At 44.8% G+C, this 14,577-nt stretch overlaps 1 protein-coding gene across 4 annotated transcripts in view; it reads right to left on the bottom strand.

Annotated features, from left to right (window-relative positions):
* Positions 1-14,577, bottom strand: part of PIK3AP1 (phosphoinositide-3-kinase adaptor protein 1) — a 114,524-nt gene that overhangs the window by 25,515 nt on the left and 74,432 nt on the right. For all 4 annotated transcript variants that reach the window (XM_032312033.1, XM_032312035.1, XM_032312037.1 and 1 more), the window contains 4 exons: positions 7,467-7,562; positions 4,906-5,103; positions 3,594-3,659; positions 1,548-1,753 (listed from right to left, as the gene is read on the bottom strand). In XM_032312033.1, the coding sequence (XP_032167924.1) occupies positions 1,548-1,753; positions 3,594-3,659; positions 4,906-5,103; positions 7,467-7,562 (566 nt within the window). The remainder of the gene's footprint in view (positions 1-1,547; positions 1,754-3,593; positions 3,660-4,905; positions 5,104-7,466; positions 7,563-14,577) is intronic.

Genomic DNA, 14,577 nt, shown 5'->3' on the forward strand with positions numbered 1-14,577 from the left:
CCTCTGCCTCACTACTCTCCAAGCCTCAGTTATCTGTAAAATGGGAACAATGGTACTCCCCTTGCAATACACACTATGAGCAACAGAAGAGGTTAGTTCATTCAGTGCTGAGCATTGTCAGTAGACTGCTGGCCCAGCTGGACAAATGCTGCTCGATGACTCACTACTCCCATGCTAGGGAGACAGGACTCCATCTCTGCAGTAGGTGAGTGCTGGCCTCCCAACAGCAGGTGTGTCAGGTCTTCTGAGGACAGAGGACAGAATACACACCTTCTGGGAAGCACCATGGGGAGATGGAGAGAAAAAGCAACCATTCTGATCCTGCCTTTCCCTCCACTTCCCAGGTGAGGGGTCTTGGACCTGTACCCTAACGCCCTAGGCACAGCTTCTTCTTTCTAATATGAAAGGGCTGGACCATGGATATGCTTCCTAAGGTCAAGTCTGAGTTCTTCCAATTGCTTTAAATTGTGTATGAAGTACACGTATGGAGTTATATAGATTCTTACAAAAATAACACGAGTCTTGGGTGCCTGGGTGGCTGAGTCGGTTAAGCATCTACCTTCAGCTCAGGTCATGATCTCAGGACCCCTGGATCGATTGAGCCCCGTGCTGGGCTCCCTGCTCAGCAAGGAGTCTGCTTCTCCCTCAGCCTATCGCTCCCCCTGCTCACACGCTCTCAAATAAATAAATAAATAATATTTAAAGAACAAAACAGGAGGGCACCTGGGTGGCTCAGTGGGTTAAGCCGCTGCCTTTGGCTCAGGTCATGATCTCAGGGTCCTGGGATTGAGTCCCACATCGGGCTCTTTGCTCAGCAGGGAGCCTGCTTCCCTCTCTCACTTTCTCTCTGCCTGCCTCTCTGCCTACTTGTGATCTCTGTCAAATAAATAAATAAAATCTTTAAAAGAAAAAAAAAAATGAACAAAACAGGAGTCTCCTCCAGGAGCCCCATCCTCCAATCCCAGACTCCTGAATGGTCACCCTAGCGATGGCCCTGAGGTACCATCTCCTGACCTCTGGCTCTGCTTTTGTATATGTGCCTACAGAAATACTGTTTGTGTGTGAGCATGCTCTAATGTGGGTGATTTTTGGTCTGTGACTTGTTTTGTTGTCTTAGTTCTATTTCTTGGGAACAGTCCAGCTTCTCTGAGTTCAAAGGTGTGACGGTTCTGTGAGAGAGCTGGCACTAGGAGTAGAGAGAAAGGTTCTGAAAAGAAAAAAGGCCAGGCCAGAAAGCCAAAGTATAGGACCACATGCAGAGGGAAGGGGCAGCTGAAAAATTAGGGTTGACAGGTAAGTCTTTGTTCCTGATCCCTAGACTCACGACAACTGGCAAAGCCATCCAGTTCTCAGCCTGGGGGCCGTGTGGGTACAGATGACAGAGGACAGACATATACACGCATGGATTCACAATGACACTCAAAACACCCATCCCGGGCCTGGCCACAGGGGCTCCATTACAGCAGCACACAAGACAGCGCTGACCCCATCCTCCTCTTTGCCCAGTGATGAAACGGACCTGAAACCCACCAGACAAAGCCAATTACCTGCTGGAAGCGGAAGGACTCCGACCGCTTCTTCTGGTTGAGCTGCCACTCTTTGAAGTGGAGCACAGCCTCGTCCACGTTGACGATGCCCAGCTTCACCTGCTCCTGGAGGGTGATCAGCTGCCGCTGGCCTGGTGTTTTCATCCCAGCAAAAGGGTCATATATACTTGACTGAGGCCTGTCCCTCCATGGTCGGACGAGAGGCTCTGCAAAGGATGGCAAAACTCAGGATGACAGCTCCCCGATCGGGGAGGGCAGGCAGGCAAGTGGGGTTAACGAGGCTGGTCACAGGCTCAGGAGGATGCATCTCAAGAGAACGATTCCATGTGGAATGAAGAAGGGGGGCATAGGACAACGAATCAGGGAGGGGGGAGCAGCTAATGACTTCAAAGCCTGTTATACTAAAGTAGACAAGGTCACAGCATTTTAGGAGGCAGGAACAGCACCCACTGGGCAAGTCAACAGAACCCCCAAACCTGAATGACCAAGAAGCCATTAGCCATTAGTCATTGAGACTAAATTTCTCAATTTAGACACTATTGACACCTTGGACTGGAGAGTTCTTTGTTGGGGCGGGGGCATCTTATATGCTGTAGGATGTAGCCTCATCCCAGGCCATCCCCTCTACCCACTAGAAGCCAACAGCCTCCCCTGCCTCAGCTGTGACAACCAAAAATATCCCAGACATTGCAAGTATCCTCTGAGAGGCAGCACAGTGGTTGAGAACTGCTGCTTTAGACTAAAATCCACTCCCAGAAGAGAAAATACAGGAAATTCAGAGAAGGAGAAAATACAGGAAAGCAGGATGCTTCCCCCAACACGCTCCGGCCCTTTACTTTCCTCCATGCCTCCAAACTGCATGGGCACCATGACTGTGGACCCATGGACATGAAATGCCCAAGAAGACTGGAATGTCAGTGGAACCAGGATCTAGCTCCAGTGTCACCAGGTATAAATTAGATGCTAAGTGGTTCTCCTTGGGTTGTTCCTCTGCCAACCTCTCCTCCACAATACGAAGTCATGGTTCTCTGCTTTGGAGATTCTCAGAAAATATGAAGGCAACTCCTCTCTTTCTCCAGCTGTGAGTCCATTAAGTTCCGTGGAGAATGAGTTCCCTGCAGACGTGATCGGGCCACTGGGGCTTATGAGGATGACCTGACATTTTACTGCTCATTTCACCCAGGGCTATCTCTGAATCTGAATTTCTCTAGCAGGACCCCCTCTGGACATTGTGATTCAGGGAGAGAGCAAGAAGGAAAATGAGAGAGGACTTCAAAGAAGTTCATCTGTTGTTCTTCCCAGCCATTCACTCATCTGTCTATACACACCTACAAACCTTTCTCCCAGACTTGCCTTCTTCGAGGCTGTCTTTAATTGTGCTGAAAGGGGTGTGGGGAGAAAGCAAAAAGCATATGCCCATCAACTCCACTCTCCCGCTACCTAAGTCCTTGGGATGCCTTCTAAAGCTTAGATGGTGTCGTGTCTCCTTTTCATAAGAATCCTCGATGGGATAACATGGAGTGTCTCTCTTTAGTACACAGAAGTTAATTAAGAAAAAAAGGAGCGCATATCTCCTCATACTTCCCGAAAAAGTCTTTTGAGGAGGAAAAAAAGGGAAGAAAAATGTTACCCAACCGCAAGCAAAATGTCTCTTAAATAAAAGATGAATGAAAGTGTTGCCTAGCCAGTACAGCTGGTGTAAGTAAATAGCAGGTAAGGCTGTATCCTTAGATAAAGCCTGGGGGCCAAGCCACCCACTTTCATCCTGTTGGCACCAATCTCACTATTTACACGTTTTGTGTGCTGTCACAGATACATTCTAGTATGTTTGTATTCTCGGTATGATCAATCTGTACGCTATTCTAAGGTGCCCCAATCTCTACTCCTCTCCCCTCACCATCAGTACAGACCACGCAAGGTGTCCCCTGGACCTCTCTGTGTTTCAGGGCTGAGGAGTCGTTACACCTGCGAATTATTGAAACATGAATGCTCTCGCCACCCGGAAGTTCAGGTCATACGAAAGGAAGCTGAGCACATGGGACTTACCTTTCCGGATGCTCTCTGAGGAAACGTAAAAATTCCCAGGCCGCTCTTGACTTTTTTCTGCAAAAACTATGAGATAAAGAATATTCTAGGTAAAAGCCAAATCAGATTTCTTTCTAAGGGGCTTCAAAATATTTTAGATATTTACTGGAAAAATGACCAAAATCTTATGCAAAAATGGAAATGGTGGCTCACATTTTGGGCCACTGTATGCAGTTCTGTAAAACACACCTCCCGTAGGAGGCAGCAAAGGTGCCAAAACTAGAGGGATTATGGAATAAAGGCATCCCAAACAGACAGGATCTCGATGCCAGAAAGACAAAGCCAGCCAGAGGGTATGATGGATCGTTAAAGAAAAGGGTAACGTGGACAAGAACGTGGGCTGGGCCTGGAGCACCTTGAAACTGGAGAATAAAAGGAAGTGCGACTCAAAATCAAAACTGAAAAAAAATGCAATATTTGAGATAGAAATTATTTGCTGTTTGTCTGAATTTCACATGTAGCTGGTCACCCTGTACCTGAAGCTCTGGTTGAGGGTTACTTTCCCAATTTGTGATCTTCTTTTATCACACCTCCCACAACTTCTTAATGCTATTAACAAGGGAATGGAGGTCAGGTGCACAGATCTGGCAATTCCTAGCTCTTACAGTATCTGTAATCCTCTCAACACAATTGAGTCTTAAAAGAGAGCAAAACTGACAATGCGTCAGCATCTAACTGACATCCCGGGCACCACTGTGAAGAAGTCAGACCTGGCTCTCACCAGTTTGTATTAGTGTATGTAGGCAGACAGCCTAGCATAGTGGCTGAAAGCCAGGACTGTGGAATCTCATGTCCTGAGTTCAAATCCTGACTCTGCTACATGGTAATAGTCACCCCAGTAGGTCTCCGTCTTCCTCAACTGTACAATGGAGATGATAACAGCCTTTACCTAATACATTATTGTAAAGATGAAATGACATGTTCCAGATGGAGTACTCTTGGTAGATTTCAATAAATGTCAACTATTAAAAATTAATAATAGTTTAATAGTTTCAGGAGATAAAAATATACCAGCATTCTTGCCATCTGGAGTAGAGGTCTGTCTTCATACGGCATGTGAATATGTCTGGGAAAGCCAGAAGTGACCCTGACCATGGCCTGTGGGCCAGCTCCAGAATCTGCCCTGAGCTCTAACCCCATCTCCTGGGGCTGGTTAGAGACCATTCAGATAAGCACAGTCTCAGCACAGTGGTTCAGAAGCTAAGAGGATGAGGGGAATTCTTGTCAAATAGCCCCAAAGAGCCCGCTGACCATCACTCCCTGCCACACTTGCCTTTAGAAATGTATGGCTCATTGTCAGGCAGGTGGTGAGTGCTAGGGGCACCGGTCTCAGGCCTGGGCACCGGCACAGGGGGTCTGTTGGCCAGGTCCACACTAAAGGCCTCGTCGTCATCCACCGTGTGATACACATCTTCTTCTGGACCTCCGTGGTGCAGCTCCTGCTCCAAACCGGCCATTCTCATGCTGTTACCTGGAAACACAGAGAAAAGTGCCGGAAAGCAATGACCAAACAAACTGGGTGATTGGCAGTCATAAGAACAGAGTGAGTGACCATAACTTATTTGCCCAGTACTGCCCTTCAGCAAAGATCTTCCCCTGTACTGTCTCCTGTATGAGCTACTGAGAACCCCACGCGAAGCAACTGAGAAAACACTGATATCACCATCAATGCAGTGAAAGGGAGTGAGCATTAGGCCCTATCATCTTAATTTTACTGCTGGCATTCAGTTATTCATCCTACTGGGACTAGAGAAAAGGGAGCATAGCCCCCAAAGCCAAAGGACCCTTGGAACCACCCTCTGGTGCCTGGGCAGCAGCATGAGGGCAGCCAGGAGTTGTCGTCAACAATGGCTCCAGCAACAAAATGACCACAGCAAATGCTTGCTGTGGACTTCTCTGTGCCAAGTGCTGTTCCAAGTATATTACCCGCATTTTCACCTTAGACGGTGTTAACGATACTGTGGAAGAACTATAATCATTCTTTTTTCGCAATTGAAGAAGCTGGGCCCTTGGGGATTTAAATAATAGGCCCATAGTTATGTAAAGCTAGTTGGCATCCAGGAAAGCTGGCTCCAGAACCTGTCTCAACCTCCATGCTCTATGGGTTTTTTTGCAACCTTTGTCCCCCACTCTGCCATTCATCAATCAGAAAGATGCTTGCCTCTCCCCCTCTGTCCCTGGGGTCCCACAGCCATAAGGTTTTTGCTGCCCACTTCCTGGTGCGATACTCTGTGCTGGGACCCGATTGCAGTGGGTTTGAGAATCTTGGCAGACCCGACCATATGCATCGCCCCTCATCCACGTGAGCTGTGTGACCTCGGGCACCTCATATACCCTCTCTGAGCCTGATTTCCCTCTGAGACCTATTCACAATGTACTGTGAGGACAAAATGAGACAGTAGAGGAAAAGCAGCCAGCTCAGTGCCTACACATAGTAGGGGTTCTCCTCTCATTTCCTTCTTCTCCCCAGCACCACGCTGCTGTCAATAGATCTTTATTAAATGCCTGTTTGAGATACAGAAATGCATAAAGCTTGGGCCTTCTTCCTACAGGATTTCCAATTCAGTGATTTATCAGAAGCTTTTTAGTTGCCTCTTTTCTGAGCTGTGGGGAGACCACTCTTGGCTTCCCTGTGTCCTGGATCCAGAAGACTCATTAACCAGGGGTCCCAACTTATCCAGGGGCTCTGAGTTCTAATGTCCTCCCTTCGAGAAAGTTTCCACTAGTGGAGAAGTTCCCACCTTCGAACATCTTGTACAAGCGCATGAAGAAATTCTGGAGAGGCTTGTCTGATGTTAACAAAATGAGGCATCCTGGGGGAGCAGGTGGCTACCCTACTAGTGACAGTGATTCCCAAGGTGCCTGTCCCCTTCTGCTTTTACAGCATGAGAACAGCCATAGACAATAGTAAGTGAATGGATATAAAGTGTTCCAATAAAACTTTTTTATAAAAACAGGCAGCTAGCCAGGCTATGGTTTACTTACCACTACTCAGAACTGTTCTTTCCTCTTCACTGTCAAAACTGCTTCTCCCATCCTGAACCCCATCCTCTTAGCATCCTGCTTTCTATGCCTACTTCATCAACAGACCCCACTCCCATTAACTGTAAATGATTGGACAGAGTTAAGAAATCAGCAACACAACTGAACATCTTCCCTCTCTGACCTTCAATGATAATAATAATGACAATAACAACAACAATCATAAACCTTCGTTGCTTGCTCTATGCCTAGCCCTGCTCTGAGGCCCCCTAGACAATACATCATTTAATTCTCACAACATTCACCTGAGGACACGGAGGCCCAGAGGAGTTGAAAGTTTATCCAAGGTTTTCCAGCCAGCTGAAGGGGGAACTAAATACAAATCAGAGTTCATGTTCTTAACCATGACGCAAGATAGGCTCAACTTAACAATGTTTGCATTCACTCCTTTGTGTTCTCCACCTTCTCCAGAAAGTTGTCTCCTGAGGGCACTTGATCACATTTCATTCTTCTCTGTGCCCTCTGGCCCAACATCCAGAGCAGTGAGTAGCTCATAGTTAGTACTCAATAAACTTTAGTCAAATAAAAATAAGCCCATGCATTTTAAAACAGGTCTAGTTGGATGCAGCTTATTACCCACATGAGTGGCTCCGGCGGTCTGAACTCCTTCCTGGCCTACTGTGACAGGCTGATGGGCAGCTCACAGGGATGGAGTGCCTTCAATCACGCCATATGCCAGGTACATGGCAGCCCATTCCGTGAATGGAGCAACTGTCACATGGAACCAGCCAATGTTCTTACGTTTGCTTCTCTTTCCCTCTTTTTGCTTCCCTGCTCACAGTTGGGAATTACCTTCTAAAAACTTGCGGATCATAGAGTCCTTAGTGGTCCGAGAGAAACCATCTCCAGGGATTAGATTAGATGTACCGGCTTGAAGCATTTCAACATCTATAAGAGAAGGAAACTAAGAGTTTAGATATTGTTCTTTCACATAGGCAAGGAGATTTTACAGATGGATGTACAAGATTCGACGAATCAAGAGATCGTGAACCAAGAGATCCAAGAATTCACGAATCCATCCATCTTCCCACCCAGGCATGCATGCGTCCACCCATCTGTCCAACGATCTATCTACTTAGTAAGAACCCCCTGTGAGTGTGAGGTATAGAGGAGAGCAACATTCACAACCGTCAGGCCCTTTCCTAGACCACAGGACTCAAAAGGTATAGATATTATGCTCGTCTTCATTTGAAACAATGGGCTTAATTTTTTTTTTTTTAAGATTTTATTTATTTATTTGACAGACAGAGATCACAAGTAGGCAGAGAGGCAGGCAGAGAGAGGAGGAAGCAGGCTCCCTGCAGAGCAGAAAGCCCGATGCAGGGCTCGATCCCAGGACCCTGGGATCACGACCTGAGCTGAAGGCAGAGGCTTAACTCACTGAGCCAACCAGGCGCCCCTGGGCTTAATTTTTAAATGGATAATATAGCATTGTTTATAACAACCAAACACCAATGGGAAGCAGAAGTAACAAAGAACAGATAAAACTGGTTTACTCAAACAATGGAACTATATGCAACAATTAAAAAGAAGATGTTGGAGCCACTCCTAGCACCGTAGTGCCATCTCAACAGCATAGCAGAAGAATTCTATTTCTAGGTTACCCACGGACATGATTATTTATAAGGAGGAAACACACTGATCTTTAGTTTTCATTATTAAACAAGAACCCACAAAGACCAAAACTGTGTATGAAAACCATTCAGGTCTCACAGTAGCTTTCTACTGTAACCCAAGTAACCAACAGGGCCTATTACTTTATGACTCTGAAGTATCTGAAGTATGCTTTTTGGGAGCAAAATTTCAGCCTTATATTAAAAGTAGAGCTTTGATATTGTCAAAGATTGCACTTTCACTGAGTCATATCACTGAGTCATATCACACAATGAGGACTTATTTGCTTAGGCAAAATATGTAGACTGAAGTTGAAATAGTAAACTTGGAGAAAAGATGGTTTGAATTTAATCAATATACATAGATATGCCATTTGCTTACCACTTTGATCTTTGGGGACCAGCTAAATAAAATCTGGTGGTTGTATGAAGACTTCAAAGCAACTATTTATGTCACATTTCCCAAGAACAGTCACTGAAAAGAGGTCCTGGTCGTGAAGTAATGTTAAGGATGATAAATGTCATATGACATAATCCTTGTTTTGAAACAAAATATTTATTTTTTTTTAGATTTTTTTTTTCATGACAGAGAGAGAGAGAGCAGAGGCAGAGGCAGAGGGAAAAGCAGGCTCCCCACAGAGCAGGGAGCCTGATGTGGGACTCAATTCCAGAACCCCAGGACCATGACCTGAGTGGAAGGCAGATGCTCAACTGACTGAGCCACCCAGGTGTCCCGAAACAAAATATTTGTATATTCCTAGGAAAAAAGACTAGAAAAGAATATGCCAAAATGCATATAGTGGCTATTTCTGAAGTAGTATAGATTATGGACATTTTATTTTCTATTTTATACATACCTTTGTCTTCCAAATTATCTATGGTGGCTTTTGGGGCTTTCATAAATGAGAAAAACTTTATTAACATTTTTTTTAAAGATCCAGATAATTAAATCAAATATATACAATTAGATTTTCAAAGCAAAAATAATTTCAGGTTATTAAAAAAATAAATTGTGGATCACCTGTCAATTATCAGATTAACTGATTTTTTTAATTATAAAAAATGACAGATTTTAAACTTTCTAGGGACCAGACATTACATTATTACATACCACAGCTCTTAGTTTCATACTCCTGTGATAATCAAAATATAAATTATATGACCATAAAAAAAAAACATAAAATTGAATGAAAAATCTGCAGACTGGAGTTTTCAGTATGATATGGTTTATATAAAGTTTTAAGGCCTATAAAACAATACATGCTGGGAAGGATAAACATTGAATTCATGGTAATGGTTACCTCTGGAGAGGGAAGGAAGAAAATTAGACTCCAGAGGGGGTTCGGGGCAGCCTATGATATGTAATTTTTTAAAACTCTGAGACAATAAAGAAAGAAAGAAAGAAAGAAAGAAAGAAAGAAAGACTCTTGATCGATCAGAATCTTTAACAAATAAAACATTTTAGAAAATCAATATAGTAACTATTGCCTCCAAGAAGGGGAGAATAAGATGCTATTTTTGTATTTGCTTATATATGCAAAAAGCAGCTCTAGAAGTAGATGGAAAAAATTAAGATCAGCGGTTTCCCAGAACTCAAAAGATGAGGGACAAGGACTGGAGAAGGATTTTTCACCATTCACCCTTTTAGAGTTGAGTTTTTTAATCTACTGAAAAAAATAGGATAAAGAAATAAAGTGCTTGGGTCATGTTTATGTTACCTTAAATGTTATCCAAAAAAAGAAGAAGAAAAACCAATTACTTTTTTCTACCTTTTCAGTTTATTGTTTCCTGACACGGCGGAGACATCACATGGGCTGTAACGGACCTTGATACTCTCTAGTCCAAAGCTCTGCAGTTCCAAGTAAGGAACCTCTCCTGTCACCACTGAGTTCTATAACGTAAGCCACAGAGACATCAGGGTGACGGAACTGATTCTGAAACATACCTGGAGGTGTTTTAATTTTAAAACTTAAGTTTGTGATAAGAACTGACACATAATTCACTTTTAAAAAAAATTCAAGGCCAAAGGCGCCCAGGTGGCTCAGTCAGTTAAGTGTCTGCCTTCGACTCAGCTCATGGACCCCAGGAGCCCTGGATTGAGCTCCGCATCAGGATCCCTGCTCAGCAGGGGAGCCTGCTTCTCCCTCTCCCCTTGTTCCTCATCCTCTGCACATGCTCTCTCTCTGTCAAATAAATAAGTAAAAATATTTTTTTAAAGATTTTATTTGTTTATTTGACAGACAGAGATCACAAGTAGGCAGACAGAGAGGCAAAAGCAGGCTCCCTGATGAGCAGAGAGCCCGATGGGGGTGGGGGGCTCATCCCAGGAGGCTGAGATCATGACCTGAGCCAAAGGCAGAGGCTTTAACCCACTGAGCCACCCAGGCGCCCCAATAAGTAAAAATCTTAAAAAAAAAAAAATTCAAAAGGGGGGCCTGGGTGGCCCATTCAGTTAAGTGCCTGCCTTCGGCTCAGGTCATGATCTCAGGGTCCTGGGATCGAGCCCCACATTGGGATCCCTGCTCAGCGGAGAGCCTGCTTCTCCCTCTCCTTTGTCTGCCACACTGCCTACTTGTGTGCTCTTAGCTATCTCTCTGTCAGATAAATAAATAAATAATCTAAAAAAAAAAATTCGAGTCCAGAAAATTCTACTTATTTGAAATTTGCTGTTCAACTCACTGGACTGTGGTTTTATTTCCCCCATGGAATTAGAAAGGTGGGACGAAAGGTGTATGCCAAAGACACTGTGTTACTCTGCCTCTAAACACCCCTACCCCAAAACGCACCCTCCTAGCCACCTGACCCTGACCCAGCCTACTTTTGAAACTCCTCATTCACACAGCAATAAAACACAAAGGAATCCATCCCAAAGTAAAGACTTGCTTGGATCAGACACCCTAGAGATGAGGGGAGGGAGAAATTCCGCAGGCCTGGTGCTGCACCCTCTAGGAAATCGCAGCCCCCTCAGACTCCAGCATCTCCAAAAACCTGGGTAAAGCAGCACCAGGACAATTTCTTTTTTCTTTTTTCTCTAAATTCAACTAATTAACATGTATTATTAGTCTCAGAGGTAGAGGTCAGTGATTCATCAGTTGCATACAACACCCAGTGCTCATTACATCACGTGCCCTCCTTAATGTCTGTCACCCAGTTACCCTCCCCTCCAGCAACCTTCAGGTTTTTTTCCCCATAGTTAAGAGTCTCTTATACTTTGTCTCCTTCTTTGTTTTTATCTTATTTTATTTTTCCCTTCCTTCCCCTATGATCCTCTGTTTCATTTCTTAAACCCCACAGTCGAGCACCAGGACAATTTCAATCACCAATAACCAAACCCCCAGGCTGGCAACACCAGAGTGTAAGCTTCACAACCAGCCATTCCCCTTGACAATGGTAACATAGTCACCCAACAGCCTAGCTATTTTTACTAACAAAGTTCAATTTGAGAACTGATTTCTACATCCAAGAGGTCGATGCACAATTAAAGAAGCTACAAAGAGTCTTAGAAAAATAAAATGTGGAAGAAACTGGCTGCAGCATGACCAGGCCTGGCTGGACCTGGTGTGCTAATGTCACAAGGGTACAGGCTTCTGCCCCCAGTATGATGACCCCCATCCTAATATGCTGGGGGTTTTGTGGATGAAAGCATTAAAAAGGAAAAAACAATGAGTACTATTAATAAAACATATCAACATCAGGATCCCTTGATACAATGCACGGAGGAGGACACAACACCATTTCTATGGTATTCTTCCAAAAATTTACAACCTCAGTGTACTCACAGAAAACAGGTAACCAACCCAAACCGAGGGGCAGTCTACAAAATAAATGATTAGCATTCAAGACAAAGAATGACTGAGGGACACTTACACATTGGAGGAGACTAAGGAGAAATAAACACATGCGTTGTGAGATGTTCTGTAGTCTCAGCATCTGAGATCCCATCAGCGTCTAGCATCCCCCCTACAGGGCAGGGAAAACTAGTGCGACATGAACAAGGCCTAGAGGTCTGTTGGTGGTACTGCACCAACGCTGATCTGGTTTTAGTAATTACACTGCGGTTATACAAGAGCTAATATCTGGAAAACCTGGATGAAAGGGATACAGGAACACTGGCATTTCTGCAATTTCTAAGTCTAAAAATAGTTAAAAATAAAAAGGGCTTCTTTAAAAAAGAGGCGGGGGGAGAAAGAAGAGGAGGGGAGGAGATTTGAAAAGCAGAGGAGGAAATGCAATGGGAAAACTAAAGAAGCACGGCCCCCAGGGATGACCTACATTGACCCTTTCCTGTTCACCTATGGACTATGTCAGCTTCCAGAGACACCTGTGAGCCATGCACATTGGGTACTGTGACCCAGGTGGAGCTAAATGGGCTACCCGTGACAGATCTTTTTCTTTGTAATCACACCTTAACTAGACCTGCTAAATATAAGTCCTGTGACCTTAGTAGAGTCATTTCTTCTCCCTGAGCCACGCTGGAAGGGTGAGGAGAGGTGTGAACACTAGGGTAAAAATGCAAGGCTCTAATTTTGATTCTTCCACTCCTGGACAAAGGACTAAGACACCCACCAGTCTGACACCAAGCAGACTTCTTAGATCCATCTGTTGGTTCAGTCTCCCAAGATGACCAGGGGCCATGGTGGCACCAATCTGCTCAGGAGGACACAGGACGCAGGCCAGCAGGTCGGCGCCAGGCAGCATTCCTCCTCGAGGGCAGTCGCCAGTCCAGGAGTTCGTGGGCAAGGAGAGGAGATCCGGGTCAGGCAGGTGGAGGGGCCACCCTAGTGAAAAGCCTCCCAGCCCACAGGAGCGACATTACTCATGGCCACTCCCCAGGCAGCCTTCCAGGGTCTCCACGAGCAGGCCAGAGTCACTGCTCTCAGGGAAGCCCAAAGTATGCCATCCCTTCCGGGTCCTCATAGTGCACACATAGCTCCTCCCAGTTCCAGATGCAATTTACCAACCAATTAGGGGTCATTTTTATCATAAGCAATGTTGCCTAGAAACATAGTTGACATTTGACTCTTATCACGTTTCCAGGGTAACAGAGCTGGAAAGTCAAGCGAAGGTCAAATTCTCGAACAGAAGGGGAAATGATAGCTGTTACATTAACTCTTTGCCCATGATTTTCTTGGGTCAAGTTCTTTAAATCCTCTCAGCTTCTCTCTTCCTGTCTGTAAAGCGGTGATAAGAGTAGTATGTATCTCATAGATTTGCCATGAGTATTACGTGAGAAGGCGGCCAAATGCTTAGCACAGTGCCAAGCCTAGAGAAAAGTGCTAAGTAAGGCAAGCGGTTATTACTACTACTATTATTACTGTTGTCTTTATTATTAAATTCCATTCCCAGGCTAATGTCCTAAGCAGAGAACAGTTTATGCTCAATTTATGCTTCTTCTTTTTTCTTTTTAAAAAAGATTTATTGAGTGCAGAGCCTGATGCAGGACTCAGTCTCACAACCCTGAGATCACAACCTGAGCCAAAACCAAGAGGTGGATGCTTAACCAACTGTGCCTCCCTAGGCGCCCCTATATTAATTCTTCACAGTAACTTTGTTTGAATTCAAATCTCCATCAGAGTAATAAATGCTTAAATTCAGTAATATCTGAATTTCCACACATATTCTCAAATATCACATGTATTGCATTTCCTAGAGAAGAATTACATCTATCACACCCATAAAACATTTTTCTATTTGAATATACTTAGAGCATAGGGGAAATCTTAAGATAACAAATGCCAGTGTTTTATAATAGATTTATGTGTGGAAATCTGACTCACACACAAGGCTTGCCGGGCATTTTCTGGACCCTGGCTCTGGAACACCAAGTCCCAGACGGACAGAGCTGCAGGCCTCTCTCCTCCTTTGCCAAGGCTCTGCCCATGCAGTCCAGACCTGAGCTGGAGGCCCCGTGCCCATTTATCCTGTGCTTTCCTGAGGCCCATCATGTTCTTTATTTGTGGGTTCAGCAATGAACATGGAAATTCTAGTAGCTCTTCAGTGCCTTCTGGTTCCATCCTATGCTGCCAGGATGGTAGTAGAGGCTGATCTTAAAGCCAGAGGCTAAACCAGAGGACATGAGGCATGGCCGGAAGAATAGGATGGGTGCAGGGTGCAGGGAGAGGGAGGGTGGTTTTCAGACACAGGAGAAAGCCTGGGTATCCCCAGTCAAGACCCTGACAAGGGCTGGAGCCAACGGAATCATCCACACTCAGGAGACCATCATAAGTCAGAGGAGAGCAGCAACTGAAGACAGACAAGCAACAGAGGTGAGGACACTATTTACTGAGTGA

This window comes from Mustela erminea, chromosome 14, assembly GCF_009829155.1.
Source record: "Mustela erminea isolate mMusErm1 chromosome 14, mMusErm1.Pri, whole genome shotgun sequence".
Taxonomy (NCBI): Eukaryota; Metazoa; Chordata; class Mammalia; order Carnivora; family Mustelidae; genus Mustela; species Mustela erminea.